We start from the raw sequence: 19,794 nt of genomic DNA on the forward strand, positions 1-19,794 counted from the left end.
AGTGCCCAGCTCAGTCTCTAGTTAAGAGAAAAATCACTCCTTAGAACCAACCTTGGCAGTCTCTAGCCAAATAGTAGAAAATTCTAAAAAGAGGCATCGGTAGAAAACTAAGTTCCAGTTTCCTAATCTCCCTCTCCTATCCAAAAGCACTCTGTGAGGTTTGACTCTTAACCCCCACCCCCTGCTAACTGTTTCCAACATGTCCATCAGAACAAGGGAAGGGTTTTCCAAGCTCCAGAGAGGGAGAGGGTAGCAGCTGGGTCTCTTCTTAGCAGCCGAGGGGAGGTGGGGAGGAAGCAGAGGGAGACCTCGCCTCGCTAGAAATGGCAGTGCCACAGGGGCGGGCAGTTGCAGGGACAGCCTGTCCTACTGAAGACGTCAAGTTAGAACATCAGGACTGGTGTGCCCCCAAAATGGGCAGAGACATGCGATGTGATAGGAGACATGCGATGTGCGGCTGTCCCAGGATGCTTACTTAGCACCAAGCATAAAGAATGTAAGCCTGGAAACCTCCTTTGATTGTTACTACATCTTAGCCTGGGGAGACTCTGCGTGGAAAGCCCGCTGACAGGTTTATTGCCTCTCTGTGCTTATAAGGGTGGCGTGGATGGCTGTCGCTTGTTTTGTTCCCATTTGCCTCTGCTTGGCTTTTCTCTCTTCTCTGTGCTGCCAAAGCCATCGGGCTTAGGTTTGTGGGAGTGCCTCCAATATCATGAGTCCCTTACCCTTTCGACATCATGCTTCTGCAGTACACGGCTTGCCGGTGCTCTTGTGCTCAAGGAAAGTATTTTCCTCTCCGATTGCCACAGATGGAGTTGCATTTTGGCTATTATTATCCAGCTGGCCACCCAAACCCAAATCACTTGCACTTGAATTTTGGTCTGTCTTTATTTTCTTGCCTACCCTGCAGTTAAGTGTCTTTTTTGTGACCGCCAAAGTCAGCTGCTTAAATAACCTTCCTCAAACCATTATCTTCACCATTTATTTGATATATTTTTAAGAAATCATTTAAAATAGGAAAACAAAAGTGAGTGACAAAGTAAAAATATTCTGCTATAGTATATCATCTTCTGCAAAGAAAGGAATTTGAAACTGTGGTAAACATAAAGAAAAGACATCTACGTGAAAGAAATAAAAAGATGTTCATCACCATAAACATGAAGTCTTCAGCGTGCCCTGAATTTACCTAAATGTCATATTTGTGCTAATGACATACATCATATTTTACTTTTACTTGGAGGTAAGACAGACGTTTGGATCCCTGCCAACAAGTTGTTGAGTGTGAGGGTGATGCTGTATACTTCCAAGGACACAATTGCAATTACATCAGACGTACTTTTCTACTCGGCTGATGCTCAAGTTCAAAATAGAGGCGGGGGGTGTAGTAGAAAGAACATGAGACTGGATCTCAGGAAAATGAGCTCTACTGCTCACCAGCTGTGAGAACTTACATGCGTCTCGCAGCATCTTGGCCTCTGTTCCTCAGCCTGTAAAGTAAAGGAGCGGGAGTTGACAGATTCTAGGATTACTTCCTGTTCCCAAATTCTCTGATGTTAATTTATCTACAGGACGATGGAAAAGAATGCCGAAAATATGAAGCAAGGTATAACCAAGCTGAGTCTCTTCGTGGCCCAGCAGGTATCTCTGGGTTTGTAAAAATAAACAGGAGGACGTGAAAGAAAGGCTTCCATGGAAAGTGAAACAAAGGAAATTAAAAGTCCTTCCTAGAACCTGACCAAACTACACTAATTATGTCAAATGCACTTGTTCATATTCAGATGGAGTCAGTTTGAAGTAGATATGATAGCAGCTCATTTTGAAAATGGAGGGGAATAACAGCGATATAGAATGATATCAATCATCCTAATAGTGTCAGTCTTGTATACAAAAGTAAATGTGACCAAATTTATATTGCTCCTTCCACCCCAAGGACTTGTATGAAATCAGCAGATCACAAGACCTTTTCTCTGATTGGGCTGATTCAACTCGCTCGACCAACATATGCAAGATGGACCAATACTGATGGAGTTGGCAGTCTAGTAGGGGAAATGGACCACACAGTAAAATATTAAAAACATAGAACTTCCCTGGTGCAGTGGTTAAGAATCTGCCTGCCAGTGCAGGGGACACAGGTTCAATCCCTGATCTGGGAAGATCCCACATGCCGCGGAGCAACTAAGCCCGTGCGTCACAACTACTGAGCCTGCACTCTAGAGCCCACACGCCACAACTGCTGAAGCCCAGGTGCCTAGGGCCCGTGCTCTGCAACAAAAGAAGACAGTGCAATGAGAAGCCCGTGCACCGCAACGAAGAGTAGCCCCTGCTCGCCACAACTAGGGAAAAGCCCATGCGCAGTGTCGAAGACCCAATGCAGCCAAAATAAATAAATAAAATAAAATAAAATATTAAAAACATATAAGAAATCCATATGAAATTGTACAGCAGTTACAATAGGGAGAACAAGCATGTTATATTCATTTTATCCTTCATAATTTTAGAAACAAAAGTAAGTTTTCCATTCATAAGCCTAGTTATTGATATTTCTCCTTTCCTGACTAAAGGAATGGAAAACAATGAAGAGAAAGAAAAGATTAAAATTAAATCCCATCTTTGATGAGGTGAATAACCACACAGATGCTGAACCACAGTATATGAAGAAACGCTGCCCATTAAAGTAAAAGTTGGGCAGTGTGAAGGGGACATACTGAGGGAGAGGGAACACCTCCAATATAGTCTTCAGCATAGGTGGTAAAGCCCCAAAGGCAAAACCTTGCTTGAAAAGGCAAAGTGGGGACCAAAGGACAGGATGCAGAAAAGAAGCAGGATCAGTCAGGGAAGCATTCAGATGCAGCACCTTTGTGAGGTGCAGGCTACACACACGTCATGATGGAGGAGAATTTACCGATGGTAACGAGCCTGCAATGCTGATCTTGGTGATTGTTTTCACCCTTCCAAAAAACAATGCTGGATTTTTGAGGCAGGGAGACCCCTGCTAACTGTGAGCAGGGACGTATTACAATGCAAAGTGCTGACAGGAAAAAATGCTAGGAGACAGCAGACACTGGCACAGAGTGTGCAAGGTAGGTATAATTGGTCCTCTCACAAACAGAAAGGGAGATACAGCAGGAAAACATGAAGATAATGCAAAAGAAGAGTTGACAGGAATAACATGAAGATCACCTAACCAGGGAGGAATCCACCGTCTTTTCATGGGCTCACAGGGATGTTATGGGGAAGTCTGAGTTTCAGAGACAGGTGTGGCTTTCTTTAAAAAAAAAAAAAAAAAGATGACAATCAAAAAGAACTCATTTATTTCTGTGTGGAGCAAGAACAGAGAATGGACAGGCATTTGTCAAAAATGAGAACATGACAGTACAATGGCAAATAATCGTAGTGAATACAAGTAGGCTGACATTTCAAAAGAAATCAGGAAGAAGCCCTCTAGATGAACTTAGACATCAGGAGAACATGGACTTAATATGACAGGAGGGGCATATAAGCAACTAAGGAATAGAACATTTTTGCAGAAATTTTCAAGAGAAGTATTAGGAAGTCTTAAGCCAAGAATGAGGTAAGGCATCTCAAAATATGAAAAGTAACAAAAGGGCCTTTCAGTTAATATTATAGCCAGAACTCAGAGAGAAGACCTTACCTGTGTCCTTTCGGATTTGCTAGCCAAATGTGGGAGGGCTTCACAGGTACTTCTCAGGGCTGGCTGAGTGTTACTCCCTAGCCATTCCCCCCGCACCCCCCAGGGCTCAGGAAATTCGAGTTCTTATTTATTCTTTATAGCTGCCAGTGTCCTTTCCATCTCTTGATGTTTCTCTTGCTTTTTTGTCCCCAAAACTAAGCTATGGTTTGACAGTCATTCCTGAGTGCCAATTCCATGATACTCCTGGAAAAAAGGAATATACACTCATTAGTTATTTAAGGGCTTAAGTGGTAATCTGTAAGGGGGAAATACATAGGCGATAACAAACTTGAGAAATCAAAAATCTCTCCATCCCATGGCATCTAACTACTTCTCCTTTGCTTTGGAGCACTTCACATCTGTCTGCCTTCTGCAAACATTTGTCTTTCTTTAGGTGAATCTGACGTTGTCTTTATTCCTTCTATGAAATAGAGATCGAGGAGTATGAGAAATAAATAATGGATTTTACTGACTTTTTCCCTCAGAAAAGCCACTAATTCCCAAAGTAGAACAATAGGTGAGAACTAGCTCCACTCAGGCAACTGCTTGTCTCAAGTAGGTAATGGAAGCTTTGGGGACCCACCTAGCTTAGTAGGTGTCCTGTGCACACCAAGTTTGCCTTGGATCCTTGCTTCTAAAATTATGTGATGGCCATAGTCTTTTCACAACTCACCAGAATTAACTTGAATAACAAAATAGTCTCAATTTAAAATATTTCCTCTCATAATTCTTTTTCCTAATTGTTTGGCATCCTCTGCCTTCTCTCGCTCTTTTTTTAAAAAAAATATTTATTAATTTATTTGGCTGTATCGAGCCTTAGTTGTGGCACGTGGCCTTCTCTCTAGTTGTGGTGCACGGGCTCCAGGGTGCATGGGATCAGTAGTAGCAGCGCGTCGGCTTAGTTGCCCCATGGCATGTGGGATCTTAGTTCCCCGACCAGGGCTGGAACCTGCATTCCCTGCCTTGGAAGGTGGATTCTTAACCACTGGACCACCAGGGAAGTCCCTGCCTTCTCTTATTTTTAAGTACTAACCTCCTCTGTTCAATAAATAAATAGGAAGCAAGCAATTACAGGCAGACCTCATGTTATTGCACTTCACAGATATTGCGCTTTTTACAAAGTTTGAAGGTTTGTGACAATGCTGCATTGAGCAAGTCTATTGACACCATTTTTCCATCAGCATTTGCTCACTTCGACTCTCTGTGTTCCATTTTGGTAATTCTTGCAACATGTTAAACTCTCCACCAGCAAAAAGAATACAACTCGCTGAAGGTTCAAATGATGGTTAGCATTTTCTAGTAATAAAGTATTTTTGTTTCATTTCATTTCATTTTTAAATATATATATATTTATTTATTTGGCTGCATCGGGTCTTAGTTGTGGCACACAGGGTCTTCACTGTGGCATGTGGGATCTTTCATTGCGGCGCGTGGGCTTCTCTCTAGTTGTGGCGTGCGGGTTTTCTCTTCTCTAGTTGTGGTGCGTGGACTCCAGAGTGCGTGGGCTATGTAGTTAGTGGCACTTGGGCTCTCTAGTTGAGGCATGCAGGCTCAGTAGTTGTGGCACCTGGGCTTAGTTGCCCCGTGGCATGTGGGATCTTAGTTCCCCGACCAGGGATCAAACCACATCCCCTGCATTGGAAGGTGGATTCTTTAACACTGGACCACCAGGGAAGTCCCAATAAAGTACTTTTAAATTGGCGTATGTACGTTGTTTTTTTAGACGTAATGCTATTGCACACTTAATAGACTACAGTGTAGTGTAAACACAACTTTTACATGCACTGGGAAACAAAAAATCTGTCTTTGTTTCTTAATGCAATATTTATTTTATTATGGTGGTCTGGAATTGAGCCTGCAATATCTCTGAGGTATGTCTGTGTTAGCAGAAAACCCCAGAATGGGATGACTTTGATATCTTGTGCTGGGAAGGTATATGTATTTGTTCATAGCTGTAGTTTTTATATGTTCTTTAGGGCAACGGTCCCCAACCTTTTTGGCACCAGGGCCCGGTTTCATGGAAGACAGTTTTTCGACAGACCAGGGGTGAGGGGAGATGGTTCAGGCAGTAATGGGAGTGATGGGGAGCCATGGGGAGCGGCAGATGAAGCTTCACTCTCTCGCCCACTGCTCACCGCCTGCTGTGCGACCCGGTTCCTAACAGGCCATGGACCACTACCGGTCCGCAGCCTGGGGTTGTGGACCCCTGCTTTAGAGTACTTGTCATATATAATACCTTTGGCTGGCCAAATTGATTGTAAGATGAAAATAGCTACCAATGATCATGGTCTTTCATTATATCAAGGCGTTTCACAGACAGTATTTTATTTTATTTATTACTTTTTAAACATCTTTATTGGAGTATAATTGCTTCACAATGCTGTGCTAGCTTGTGCTGTACAAACAAACAGTATTTTACATTCCAGGTGTACCATCACCTAAATAGTGCTAAGAACCATTGCCTAGTTTTTTCACAAGGGGGAGTATCTCTTGGACTTTCATTTTTGCTTCCTCTTCTCTGACTTTGAGAAGTCAGGTAATTACAGGTAATTGTGAAATTAACATTTAGAAGAACCTTAAAATCCTAAGACCACAAGGAGGTTATAAGGGAAACCTAGTTATGGAGGAGCGATTTTCTAGCCTGGATAAGCTGCTTCTCAAAAGAACTTATGCATTGTCCGGACTAATCATCACTGGCAATGTTGAGAAATCATTATAAGACAGCAGAGATTTCCATCCCCAAGACTGAAAGTGAACACATGTTCTGATTTTTCAAAGACCAAGGAGAAGATGAATTGCACAAATGTGTGACCAAGAAAGATGGGGTGGTTGACAGTATACAATGCCAGCAAGAGGTCAAGCGGGGACAGCTGAGAAGAGGAGGCTGCAGCTGGTGGTTAGAACTCGCTTGAGATCGCTGTGGAAGCCAAAGCTCTGAGGGAACGTGAGCTTAGTGTCCTCCCTGAGCGTCATCTGGAGACGGAGTCTTTAAAAAGGCGGTTGGTGAGCCCTTAACTACGGAAGTGGGGGTCACTGTGAGTCAGGGTGGGCTCGTCATTAACAGTCCTGCCAGCCAAGACTCATTTCACTGGACTAATAAATACCAGAAATGCAGTTGGCTTGAAGGACACGATCTCCGTCTGAGCAGAGTTTTGACAGTGTTTTCAGTCCTAGCCTTGAGGACTGCGATCAACCAAGATCAACTTAACATTATTGAAACTGATGACTAAGGGACGGATGTGCAGCTGGAGTATGTTTCTCATAGTCTCCCTCTGGCCCTCCTGTTGGCCATCTCAGCTGGGGAGACTTGGACAAGGCAAGGGATAGCCTGCTGATCAGGGGTGCACAGTAGTGATTAGCGAATGCATTGAATGACACAACTGAGACCAGAAGAAACAGGAATGAAAAAGAGAAAAGAAGGAACAAGGTCCAGAGGAGACTTGCTGGCCTGGATCAGTGGAATGAATCTCACAAGATGGAGACCGATAGCAGCAAAGTGCCACTTTCTGCTCAGATACACCAGCCACTCAAGTACCAGCTTGTGGGGACAGGGCTGATCGATGGTAAAAACAAAAATAACCAGACACCGAAACCAAACAACCAAACAAAAACACACACAAAAAGCCTCACATAATCTCACACAATTACAATACAAATGAATGTTGACGTTGAACATGACAGAAATGGAAATGACCTTACTTTGGACCTCATTTTGTGACTGCATTCATTATAATAACAGAGAGCATGGTAACTACTTAAAATATTCTTTCATATTTATATATGCACATCCTCAGTTAAGAGCAAAATTTGGTAAACCATGTAACTTTTGGTTTGGAAAAAACCAATTGATGGAGTGTGAGTGACATCAGAAACTCTGCTGAACAGATCACACCTGCAGAGTTGTGGAGGTTTGTCCCCAGCTTCCAGTACGTAACGTGTTTTCAGAGAAAGACCACTATGGTGGTTAGGAACCAAAAAATGAACGGGTAAGTGGAAGAAGAGGAAAAGAGGACAAATCACTAGGAACTGGTGGAGATAAGGAGTGGGGAGAGGAGGAGAGACACAGCAGGCTAGAGGGATACACCTGTACTTGATGAGTCATATTCCTGGGTGACTCTGGTGTTTCTGTGCCAAGACTTCTCTGAGTACAGCTAGTGATGACTCGCATGCTATAGCCACTGTACTTGATCTCAGAAAGAACCTGCATCATAGCACACTGTACTTTCCCTCTGTGACATTTAACACAACAATAACTAAATAACTATGGGAGCACTTATCTCTCTGCCCATCTAGATGCTAAGTTAAGTCCATGGGAACAAACACTGTGTTAGTCTCTGTCATCCCTGTATTCTTAATGCCTAGTGTACAGACACAATGAGCATGTACTAAGCACTCTATCAACATACTTGAATGAATTTTTTTTAACATTGCTCAGCAATTCAATAACTGCCCTATATTGTGGAAATTTTTAAAACAGAAAATACAATGAAAAGAAATCACGCGTTTCATGTTAGCGAAAGGACATTGCAGCCTGCAAACGAAAGATACGTATCTCAATACAATATAAGGAATAATTTTGACAATTGAACACAGTTCATTAAGCAGATTATCAGGTAAATCTCATCACGCTCATAGGATATGTCACATTCTCTCCCCATAATGCATTAAGTTAGAAATCAGGAACAAAGAGATAAATAGAAAATCTCCATATAGAAATTTTAAAGCACACCCTTAAGAAAAGAACAACTGTGTGGGTCAAAAAAGAAGTCATAAAGGAAATTGAAAATATAGATAAACAATAATAGCACTATATACTTTTTAAAGGGGAATGCAATAAAGCAGTATTGAGAGGGAAATTTAAAGCCTTAAATGTTTATATGAGGACAGGAATAGGATGGAAATCAATGAGTTGAACATCTAGCACAGGGAGTTAGGAAAAGAACAACAGATTAAAACTTCGACAAGTCAGAAAGAATAAATTAGTAAGACTGGAAAACTTCTGGCAAGACTGAATAGGAGAGAGACAGGGGACAGGGAAGGAAAGGGAAGAGAAAGGAAGAGTGGGGGAGGGGAGGGGAGGAGAGGAAAAGAGAAGGTGGTGGGGGAGAGAACAAATATAAACTATTTTCTTAAAGTATAGATGCTTCTGAGGTCAAGACGATAATAAAATCATAGCATTTTCAGCTGTATAGCAATAAAGTTGAAAACTTAAATGTTCAAAATTCTAGAAAAATGTAACTGACTCAAGCAGAAATAAACTATAAAAACTGAGTTAGTTGTAAAAACAACAACAACAAAAACAAACAAAAAATGAAAACTTTCCCCAAAGAAAAGCCTGTGCCCTGATGGTTTTATATGTTAAATCTAACAATCAACAAGTAATTTCAAACTATTACAACTCTTCCAGAGAACAAAGAAAACAAACTTAACTCATTTTTTTGAGACTGCCTAACTTTAATAACTAAATTATCCAAGGAGAATAAATCCTATTAAATAGAGAGATAGACATCTTAAACAGAATATTAACAAAACAATCTAGCAAGCTATAAAGAATAATAATCATGAAAAAAAAAGATTTATCCTAGTAATACAAACCTGGATCAACATTAGAAAGATCAGTCTATTAATTACCAGTGAAAAACCTGTATGATTATCTTAACTGATGAAGAAAAATCATTTGATCAAGTCGATATCTATTCCTGACTTATTAAAAAAAAAAAGATCCTTAGCAGTTAAGGATAGAAAATAACTTTCCTACACTGATAAATAATATCTATCAAAAAAAAAAAAAAAACGAGTTGAAACTCAGTATTATATTTGATAGTGAAAAGGTAAAAGTATTCCTGTTTAAGACCAGGAGTAAGAATGCTTTCTATTACAACCCCCATTCAGCTTTGCGCTGGCAGTACTAAAGGCCAGCTCAATGATATAAGAAAAAATAAAACGAGACGTATGAATATTATAAAGGAAGAGGCTGTTATCCTCCAGAGCTTATTCATTGTCTACTCTGAAAACCTCAGATCTCAAAGAATATTTAGATGAATTGTTAGAATCTATGAGGGTTTATCAAGGTTGCTGGATACAACATAAATATTCACATCACTTGTATGTCTATATGCCGGCAATTGTTAGATCACACCACGCTTTTAGAAAATATCTTTTGCACAAGTCCCCAAAATATAAAGGATTAGTAATAAATAGAAAAAAAATTAGTGAAAAGACTTTATGGGGAAATTTTAAAAGTATATTGAAAAATAATAAACAAGATAAAAATAAATGAAGAGTTATAACAGTGATACCAAGGTTAAAGATGTGCCTTTCACCCTGGAACCATTACTGAGGACCAGCCTGAACTGTTGGGGTTCAACTTTACTTGGTCCTGGACTTGCAGTCACTTCTCGTTCTCAGCAGGGATGGAACATCGATTTCCATCACTAACCTCAGAATTCATGGATATTACCTGGAGATGCTTGAATCTGTCTCTGAGAAGGGTGACGGAGCAGGAGACCAGATGCTGTGTTTCATCTTTCAGTAAAATGCTTCTAGGAGCATGTGCATTTAAAAACACATTTTAAACATTTCTATGCAGGCACTGCTGCAGGATCACAGCTGCACAACCAGTTTTTTTACACCAAGGAATATCTCACCCATGATGAATTCAGCAACCTTATTTTTCGTTTGTGCATATCTCCCCCCTTCGTATTTCATTCCTTCAATATGCCATTTGTGCCTATAAAGCAATGCCCATGACAGTGAGATGCCACTGTCTTTATCTCCAAAGTGGTGACAGCTAATTTATTACTTTCATTTTTATCTGCAAGGAGTTTGTGGAACAAACTTACAGTCTAGAACTCTGTAATTAACAATTCCCTCTGATCTCTTCATCAGTATGTCTAGGACAGGCTGAGTCGTGGAGAACATATTTTTGTTAGTGTTATCTAGATCAGGGCGGGGGAGGGCAGTGACCAAATGTGACTGAAGAACTAAACAAAATAAAAAATGGTACTTTCCAAAACTCCTGCATTGTATTTATTTTGAAATATTTTAATCACTGTTGATTGGTGCGGTCAAATTGTACCAATTGTCTGCTGATTTAGCTGCAAGAAGACATACTTTGGAAGATAACAGTGTTATATAATATAACATTAAATTATTACATTATATTTTATATATTATAACATTGTTATAACATTTTATAACAGTAAATATTAAATAACTTAGTATTAGGCTAGAAGCAACTCTCAGCCATGAGTCTTGAGTCTTTGTTTCATGTCTAACGGTACTTATCCTCTGCCTGTTCCTTGATATGTGATCCTGGCACTGTCTGCAATGAGCTGGTCCAGAGCTTCAGCAAGCACTCCTATTCAGCATTACTTTGAGGTGCAATTCTGGACATCTAAAGTTAAGGGGTCATGAGGCTGGCGGATGGACTTGGGAAAGGATTGAATGCAGGCCTCTTTATCAAGAGACAGGAAACCAAGGTTGTGGAATACAGTTCACATTTTCAGCTGTATCAAAAGCCTTACCTTTTTGCTTTCGGTCTCTTCATAGTACTGTCATGACTTACCATCCCAACCTGTAAAAATATTCCGTGGCTCAGATGGCCCAGAATTGATTCTTGAAAGTTTTTTTTTTTTTTCCCTTTGGTTTTGTTATGTTTTCTTTGTTGTTGTTTTTAATCTGGGAGGATCACTGTCATTTGTTCCTTTGTTAGATAATCTGCCTTTGATCAAACATCATTGCCAACATTTGACCTAAATGGAGTCAATTATTGCTATTTTCTCATGCTTTAGTGGTAAATTCAATCTGGACAAGTTTATTAAAAGCAAATTAAAACTAAAATTAAACTTAAGGTTACTTTCTTTATTCCAGTAATTTAAACAGCACAGAGTAAAACAGATACGTTTCCATTGTTGATTGTGGTTCTTTTCCCTTTTCTTTCAGCAAGAACTTTATACGATACTGCCCACTGAAGATGGAATTCAGCATGAAGGCCATCTTGGGCTCCATCAAAGAGATCACTGAGGGCTTCCCTGGTGGCACAGTGGTTGAGAGTCCGCCTGCTGATGCAGGGGACACGGGTTCGTGTCCCGGTCCGGGAAGATCCCACATGCCATGGAGCGGCTGGGCCCATGAGCCATGGCCGCTAGGCCTGCGCGTCCGGAGCCTGTGCTCCGCAATGGGAGAGGTCACATCAGTGAGAGGCTCACGTACCGAAAAAAAAAAAAAAGAGATCACTGAAAAGCCAAAGGGCCTCTAGGATGTCACACCTCATGATGTACAGAGGGCGCAGTGCACTCTACAGAATTGGACTTGAAAAGTAAAGAAGGCGGACAGAGTTTCCTCTCTTACTGGAATCTTCTGGAAACCATAGCCATGGGGTATTCCCTAATGCCTCACATCCTTTAAGCAATGTTTAATGGCCACCTGTTGCATGAGGGCTCATCAGGGGAAAGGACCATTTCACGACAACCCAGGACCCTGGCCCTAAACTTCGGTGTCCAGGCTAGTGGGGCTGGACCATGTGGAGAATTTGTTTTGCCAGGACAGGAGGTCTTGAGTGCCTGGAATCCAAGAATTTCCAGGAGGTCCTTCACCATACTCCTGCCAAGTCCATGGTCACCGCACCACAAAATGGCAGAGCCCAGGTTCATATTCTCGGTACGGATCCCATGCCTTTTTCATTGTGCTGACTCTCTGCCATGGTGGGGCTTTTTATGGCCTGGGAGGGTAAGGGCCGCAGCGTTCTAGCCGCAGGTGATGGAGAGACTGCCTGCCTTTGGTTCCTCGAATCACTGACCTGGGAGCCTCATCACGTGGGGCCCCAAGCAGAGGCCCCGGGTAGCCACCTCTGGGATGTCCTAGCTTAGGTGCTGCTGAGAGTTTGTCAATACTTGTATCTCCCCTCTGCCTTAATGATCAATGTGTCCAAAGTCACAAACTCAAACCACAGCACATGGAAATAATGACTTATCCTGTGACTGCCATAAATGCACTCCAGTGTCTCAAATGTATTTCATTGATCATTCTTTAAGGTACAAAAGACGTGTGTCAACATAGAAACAGTCTCTATTCTGGGGAAGAAACTCCATGAATGTGTGTACTATTGACTCTCAGTCAAAGATGCCATTTTCCTCTTTGCGGGCCATCGATGTTTTCCACCAAGCCCTCTCTTCTTAGATAATTGCACTTTACACTTTGGCATCTACGTTCTGAAGGCTTGAGGCTGAAGTTTCTACTGCCCTTCCACGAGGAGGACAGCCTGTGTTACCACAATGAGATCTGGTTCTTTCTGCTCATTCGTGGCGTGACGTGGAGAGCAGGGAGCTGATTTGCAGAAGGACCGCTTGGTAGACAGGTAAGAAACTCCGCGTTTATTTAAATGTAAGCTTAACTGTGGCAAATATGGAAAAGCCTCTGGGAAGATTTCTTTTACGGAGCACATTTGTGTTGCCTAGGATATGAATCCTTAAAGTCTGTCTGCGTAGCCGGAATTTACAAACGGGAACCTTCCCTGTTTCGCATGGTTCCGTGTTGGCGCGTGTTTGAAATGCCCTTTGAGTTGCTAATTATTTTGTTTATATTCTGTGCTCAAACAATCACATGGGAGGGTTTTCACCTTGGTATTTTGCCTCCTAGAATGGTAGGTACACGAAAAGCTTTGATTCTCATCCAAAAGGTATCATGTGGGAGTGAAATCTCCAAAGAAGCAGTGGTAGGATGCCCCTTTGCTGCTGTATTGTTTTTTTAATGGAACCCACGTTCAGAATTCCCCAAGGAAGTAGCTGAGACAGTGATGCTGAACCTTACTTCAAAAGGGCTATTCTCAAGTCTCCTTGAGCATATTAATGTCCAGAATTATATAGGAGCTGCTGTGTAAAGCTCCAGGAGCAGCACCTATGTAAATGGATCCACCAAGTGGCCCCATGAACTTCGACCGCCATCTCGTTGGTGGTGCAGCCTTGACCCTAGGGGTGCAAGACTGGGGCTGCATCCAAAAGTTTCTGTGACATCCATTGACCCCACCCATCATAAAAATCATTCTCGCTTTTCCTCTAGTCTTATATTATGGATAAAAGCTTGGCTTGTTAAGTGAGTACGTCTGAATTAGACCCTGAAATTCTGAGTTTGGAGACACCAGGAGAGCAATGGTTATTCTCTTCTTTGAAAACATGAATAATTATTGTCTGGGGAAGTTTCATTTTAGAAGGTGAATGCAAAGAGGCCCAGCACGTATGGCCCAGTAGGGGAAGCCCAGTCTACTCTGCATGCTGGATGTATTCTTTCCACTCTCAAATGCAGTGTCAGCCCATCTTCTGTGCACTGCCCACTCCCCTACCCATGGGGGACCCTACAATGATATTTTCTGCCAAAAAGGACATATTTATTTTAAGAGGCCCTTTGCAGCTCCCTTCTTGCATTCTGCAGAGTTCCACAACACTAAGTAAGTGCTGTATCCACCTTTAGTTTTAAATAGCAGCATACCTTCCAAAACCTGATTTGACAACATGGCTAAACGTTGGATGAACGGAGCTCATCGCTGACTTAAGTCAAAATCTGTTGTCTAGAGCTACGGTGTTTAGTAAAAAACTTGTGAAACGATATAATTTTTTTCCGTTCAGATTTGCTTAAACAGGTGAAAGTACTCTGTGCTTGGAAAGTATGATTATACCTTTCATGTTGTCAGATGCAATAGATTGTGTGCCTTAGTTGTGAGTAGGGTTTAGAGGCTAATTAGCTTTTGCAAAGATATCTGTTCCAAAGAGCTGGGAGATCTGCCTTTGTTCCTAGAATGGGCCTCCCTCCCGTGGGGACATTCTTTCATACCCCCTTGGTTTCTCACCGTGATAGAGTCGCCCTTAATACAGCTGCCAAGAGACAGTGACCCCTGTGGGCTTGGGGGAGGTGGAACACCAGGCCATCTGTGGACAAATGAGGTGCAACGCCCATGTCCACCTCAAGAGACAGTGACCCCTGTGGGCTTGGGGAGGTGGAACACCAGGCCATCTGTGGACAAATGAGGTGCAACGCCCATGTCCACCTCAGGAGCGAGTGCCTTCAGGGGAGTTTCTGTGGGTGGCTGGCTGGTTGGTAATCGGGTATCTCACCTTTCTATGATTTTGGAGGCGTCCACACCCTCCACGTCCACATGGAGGGGGTTTTTCACAGATGCTTTGGGGACCAGGCTGTCTTTTGGAGCCCTGCCAGGGGTTGAAGAAGCGTAGTCAGCGTACAGGGCAATGTACCCGTGGAGCTGCTGGTCTCAGTGGACCCTGGGAGTGAGCCAACAGCGTTAGCCAGTGTGGGGCTGCGTGGGCACAATTGTGGTGATGATGAAAGATAGTCTTTGGCACATAAATCATCAAGGAGGGAGACAGGCTAGCAACAAGAGCATTTTGGGGGTGGGGCCCTGGCAGCAATATCTGAAAAGCTCCCCGGGTGGTTCCAGCACGCATCTGAGGCTGAGACCAGTGGACCAGGACTTCCTGAGAAGCCCCGGACAGCTGGGCCCATCTGGTCATTGCGCCCGCCTGTGTCTCCTGAGCTTCGGCCCCTCCGCCCTGGCTCCTGACCCAGCCTCTCGCTGCTCTCCCACCTCCAGGACATTTACCTTTACACTGAGGACCTCCACTCTCTCAGCCTGTTCACCCGCCGTCTCTTCCACCATCCGCCCTTCCCTGAGGCTGCCGCTACCCTGCACTGCTCCCCGCTGGGTGGCCGCTTATCTTTGCCCTGAGCACCTCCGGGGAACGGCACTCACTGAGCTCTTGCCCTTCTCACCCGCAGGACCTTCTCCATCATTCCCCTCCAGCCACCTCCATGGCCATGCCTTGCATCTAAGTTTCATGCAGTGCCAAGACCCTCCTGAAATCCCAGGTGCAAACCTCCCAGTCTCTAACTTACACTCCCTGTGGTATTCCCATAGGATGAAAACTGCCCTTCGGAGAGCTCTCCCCCTGGGCTTCCATGCCCTCTTCACATCACACTGTTTTGTCTTCTTAATCCTCTAGTTGTCCCTCATCTGTGTCCTTGGGGGTTCCGACCCTTGTGTCCACCCACTAAAGGTTGTTCTCATTTTCAACTGTCTTCTCGGGCAGCTTATTCAATCCGGGATTCAAAAAGAGCAATCTTCTTCTGTACATTCCCATAGCACCTTGTGCTGTGCTGAGACCCGCCACAGAGCATTCACATTGTCTATTTACTTGTCAGTCTCCCAGCCTGAATTAGTCAAGTTCTCCAGGGAAACAGAGCCAAGAGGATCTCTAGATACAGATGTAGAGATCAGGGAATTTGTGTCTATCTAGCTATAGCTAAATCTGTCTATTGCTATAGAGAGAGATGGAGGCAGATTTTGATAGGTGGACAGATTCAATAGAATTACAATTAGCTGTTGTATAGATAAAGATCTATTGTATTCATCTATCTATCTATCTGCACCTTTATCTCTGTAGATAGATAGGTGTAGATGTAGCTATCGATAGGTAGTAGGGACAGAGATACCTATCTGTCTGTAGTTATATCTGTAGCTATAGATAGATGTATTTGTATCTATGTATCCATCAGGAGGTTTATTTTAAGGAGTTGGCTCATGTGATGGTGGCAGCTGGCAGGTCTGGTATCTGCAGGGTGGGCCGGAAAGCTGGAAATTCAGGCAGAGATTCTATGTGGCAGCCTTGAGAGAGAATTGCTTCTTCTTTGGGAAACTTTCATCTTTGCTTTTAAGGCCCTCGCCTGATTAGACACGACCCACCCACCATCCCACCATCCCCTGCCCAACCACATTATGGGAGGGTAATCTGCTTTACTCAGAGTCTGCTAATTTCAATGTAATCACATCTAAAAAAAACCACATGTGGACTAACATTTAAATGACTGGGCCGCGTAGCCTCGTCAATTGATACATAAAATTAATGATCACATCACACCGCCCATCTCAAGTACTGAGAGCAGGCACCTTACGCAGCACCTTATGTGTAAACACTTTGCGTCTGGCCCCTATGTAACGATAACAGTAGCAATGATCTGTGCAGCTTACTGAGTGTAGACTACGCACCAGGCTTTGTTCCTTGGCCTTTGCGTGCAGTATGATATTGAATCCTCACAGCTATCTTTGAGGCAGGTAATTTTGCTTTATGTGAGGTGACTAAGTTCAGAAAATTCCAATTTATAACCCAAATGGATACAATCAGTGAGTGGCACAGCTGGGCTTTGATCCAGGTCTCTTGGATTCTCGCTATAACCCCGATATTCCAGCACTTTCTACCCTTCCCTCACCTACATTGTTACCTAGGGTATAATCCTATGCTCAGATGGAAGACAAATGTGCCTTTTCTGCATCTCTCGAATTGTTTCTGTAAATGAGTATTTATGAACAACCTTTCTCCTCTCAGGTGTGTAAAAAAAAAGAAGAAAATTCCTAGGGTTGCATTAAGCAGAGTCTCTCTCTTGACCCTCAGCTGCCTCTTGTTTTAAAACAATACTGGGAAGGAGATAAATCAATAGCTCTCCTGGCAGAGCCCTTACACGGGCTTTAGGGTATCATTACCATAACATTATGCGTCAGGAAGCAGTTTTCCAAATGACACTTCAGTGACCCCAAAGAGCCTTAAATCAAAGAACAGAGTCTTGGGTTGTGACCATTTAGTGCAAAAAACATGCATCGACTTCTGGTTTTATAAACAATCAAGAAAACATCACACAGAGGACAAAGTTATTTAGCTTATGATTCTTTGGACTACTGTCTGGGTCCTAGTAGACGTCACTGTTTTCTTTTCATTGTTTCTTGTCAGTGTTTTCAGATCCAGACCCTAACATTGCATGGTATTATGCGGAAAAACAAAAACAAAAACTTGCATGGCAGTTGGGAATTCTTGACTGGAATATTTGTAAAAGCAGGTTAGAAACGTCTCGGGGGATGAGACCATGTCTTATTCAACATTGTATCCCCGGCTACTTGAACAGTGCCTCATTCTAAACACAGAGGAGCCCCAGACCCATTTCTTCAATTGAGTCATTGAATCCCCCAAAGTGGGGAATCAGGTCGTTGCATAACAAGTTGGTTTTCCTCTTTATCCAATAGCTTAGTTCTCCAGAAAACATATAGAATGTGCCTTTCTCATGCAGTTTCCAGTACATTTTCCAGAAAATAAGATGTATGCTAATGCCATTTCAATTGAAAGGTTTTGACTAAGAGTATTACGGTCATTTGAAAAGAGTAACTTGCTCTTATGTTATGCAAAAGACTTTGTCTGAAAGCACCTGCCTAGTCAATAAAGCTGTCCATTGCCTGTAATATAGATGTAGGTCCCCCGTCCACGTCCTGGAGCACAGTTCTCGGGAAAGTACCAGAGCAGGCGTGCTAATGCCAGTCACGTATCCCTGCATGGTGGGAACAATTGCGTTTTCTTTGGAGGAAAATAGGACGGATGAAGAACCTGGCCAACCATCACCAAATACTCCATTCCTCCCTCATGCATGGAATCAGCTTCCAGGAGACTGAAGTGATGGCTGTAGAACCTGTTTCCTTCTTCAGAACAGCCCACAAAATGTCCAGCGTGAAGGGGTCAAAACCAACAGCCCAGATGACTTCCCTGAGGGAACATTTCCACGCACCATACGGGGGCTCCTGGCCCCTCCTCACCCCTGTGTGGTGGAAAATCACTCCTCACCTCCAGCTCTGAGCAGGGAGGGGCTGTGCCCTGCCCAAGGAATTCGTCCTCACCTCCCAGCCACCCCGTCTCCCCTTCCAGCGGTCCGTGTGATGAAACAGATTCCTGCTACATCTCTCAGCAGTGGCCAGGGTGCCACTGGCTACAAATGCACTGATAGACACTCACTGTTTCACGGAAGTGCCAAATAAAAAGTAACTCAGCCAACAAGGAGGAGTTCTGGGCACGGATCAGCTGGTGAAGGAGAAGAAAGGCCCAAGAGAAGAATCCAACTCCGAGGGAACAGGGTTCCCTACACGCCCTGCTCAGCGGGGATGCGAGAGCCCAGGATGTGTCCTCTGTGATCCACTGTGGTTACAGGTGGCCACAGTGCTCATTACACACTGTCAGCCCCGTCACTACCAGAAAGCACCCTTGCCTTCTTCCAAAAGCTCCACGTTAAACAGCTTGTGCAAGCATTACTATGTTTTGAGAATCTGTTTATCGGGGGCTCATTCAGCTCGTTAAAAGAAAGCAGAAAGGTTGAGGGGATGCCAGCAGATGAAGCAAGGAGACATATTGACAAATCGATTCCATCAGGGTTGAGAAAAAGCATGCCAGGGTCGGAACTTGCAATGACGTTGGGAGGAACCCTTTGTGAATTTAACCCTAAAAGTCCCACATGGGTTGTGCTTGTCAGAACAAAAAAAGGAAACACATCCGGACTTAGTAAGGAGAGACTTTTATTCAAAAAGGATTCTTGGAAGGAGGGAAAGAGACTGTGGCATTAGGGGCAGCGGGGCTATTGCCTTTGGGACAACATTCTGTCTATAAGGTCAGCAAGCAACAGTTAGCAGAAGGGGATCCTCTTTTTTTATAGGAGGAGCAAAGTTGATTCCCTTGACCTGTAGTCTAGAAGGAACTAGGCAAAGGGAAGTGGGGTGAAAGGGTGGCATGATCCAATGTAGACCACAGAATATTTTCCTAAGAGCACCCTGTGCTGGGGTGAGAGGCTGCTGGCTCAGACTGACGGTGGGCCAAAGTTCAAGGTCCTGGGGGGCAAAGGGAGAGGCTGAACCCAAGTTTGGTTCACAAGCATTTCGTTCCAGTTCATCTGTGGGGACAAACCACTCAGGACATCATTTATGAGACAGAGGATGGGAATCTGGAGGGTCTGTGTTGGGCCTTGTCCTGGGTGCCCAAAGGGAATATCTGGGAGTTCTGTCTAACTCAGGTGGGGAAGGAAGGTTCTTTGCAGTCAGCAGTTTTCCAGGACACAGAGGATGGGGCAATTCCTTAACCTTCCCTGTTTTCCAGGAGCACAGGGTTTGGGTAAAGTTCAACATTGTCTTGGGTACATGGAAACAACCTGAGTGTCCATCGACAGATGACTGGATGAAGAAGATGTGATACACACACACACACACACACACACACACACAGTGGAATACCACT

The 19,794-nt window shown here is 43.4% G+C and overlaps 1 protein-coding gene and 1 long non-coding RNA gene across 2 annotated transcripts in view; both read left to right on the forward strand.

Annotated features, from left to right (window-relative positions):
* LOC137217390 (pseudouridine-5'-phosphatase-like) overlaps nucleotides 1–11,731 on the forward strand; it is a 129,240-nt gene extending 117,509 nt beyond the window's left edge. Inside the window, exon 4 of the mRNA XM_067724160.1 lies at nucleotides 11,636–11,731. Coding sequence (XP_067580261.1) covers nucleotides 11,636–11,716 — 81 coding nt within the window. The 3' untranslated portion in view covers nucleotides 11,717–11,731. The remainder of the gene's footprint in view (nucleotides 1–11,635) is intronic.
* A 539-nt stretch (nucleotides 11,732–12,270) lies between these two features.
* The window catches only part of LOC137217392 (uncharacterized), a 494,052-nt gene continuing 486,528 nt past the window's right edge, over nucleotides 12,271–19,794 (forward strand). Inside the window, exon 1 of the long non-coding RNA XR_010940086.1 lies at nucleotides 12,271–13,049. This is a non-coding gene — a long non-coding RNA (uncharacterized lncRNA). The remainder of the gene's footprint in view (nucleotides 13,050–19,794) is intronic.

Source organism: Pseudorca crassidens, chromosome X (genome assembly GCF_039906515.1).
Source record: "Pseudorca crassidens isolate mPseCra1 chromosome X, mPseCra1.hap1, whole genome shotgun sequence".
In the NCBI taxonomy this organism is placed as follows: Eukaryota; Metazoa; Chordata; class Mammalia; order Artiodactyla; family Delphinidae; genus Pseudorca; species Pseudorca crassidens.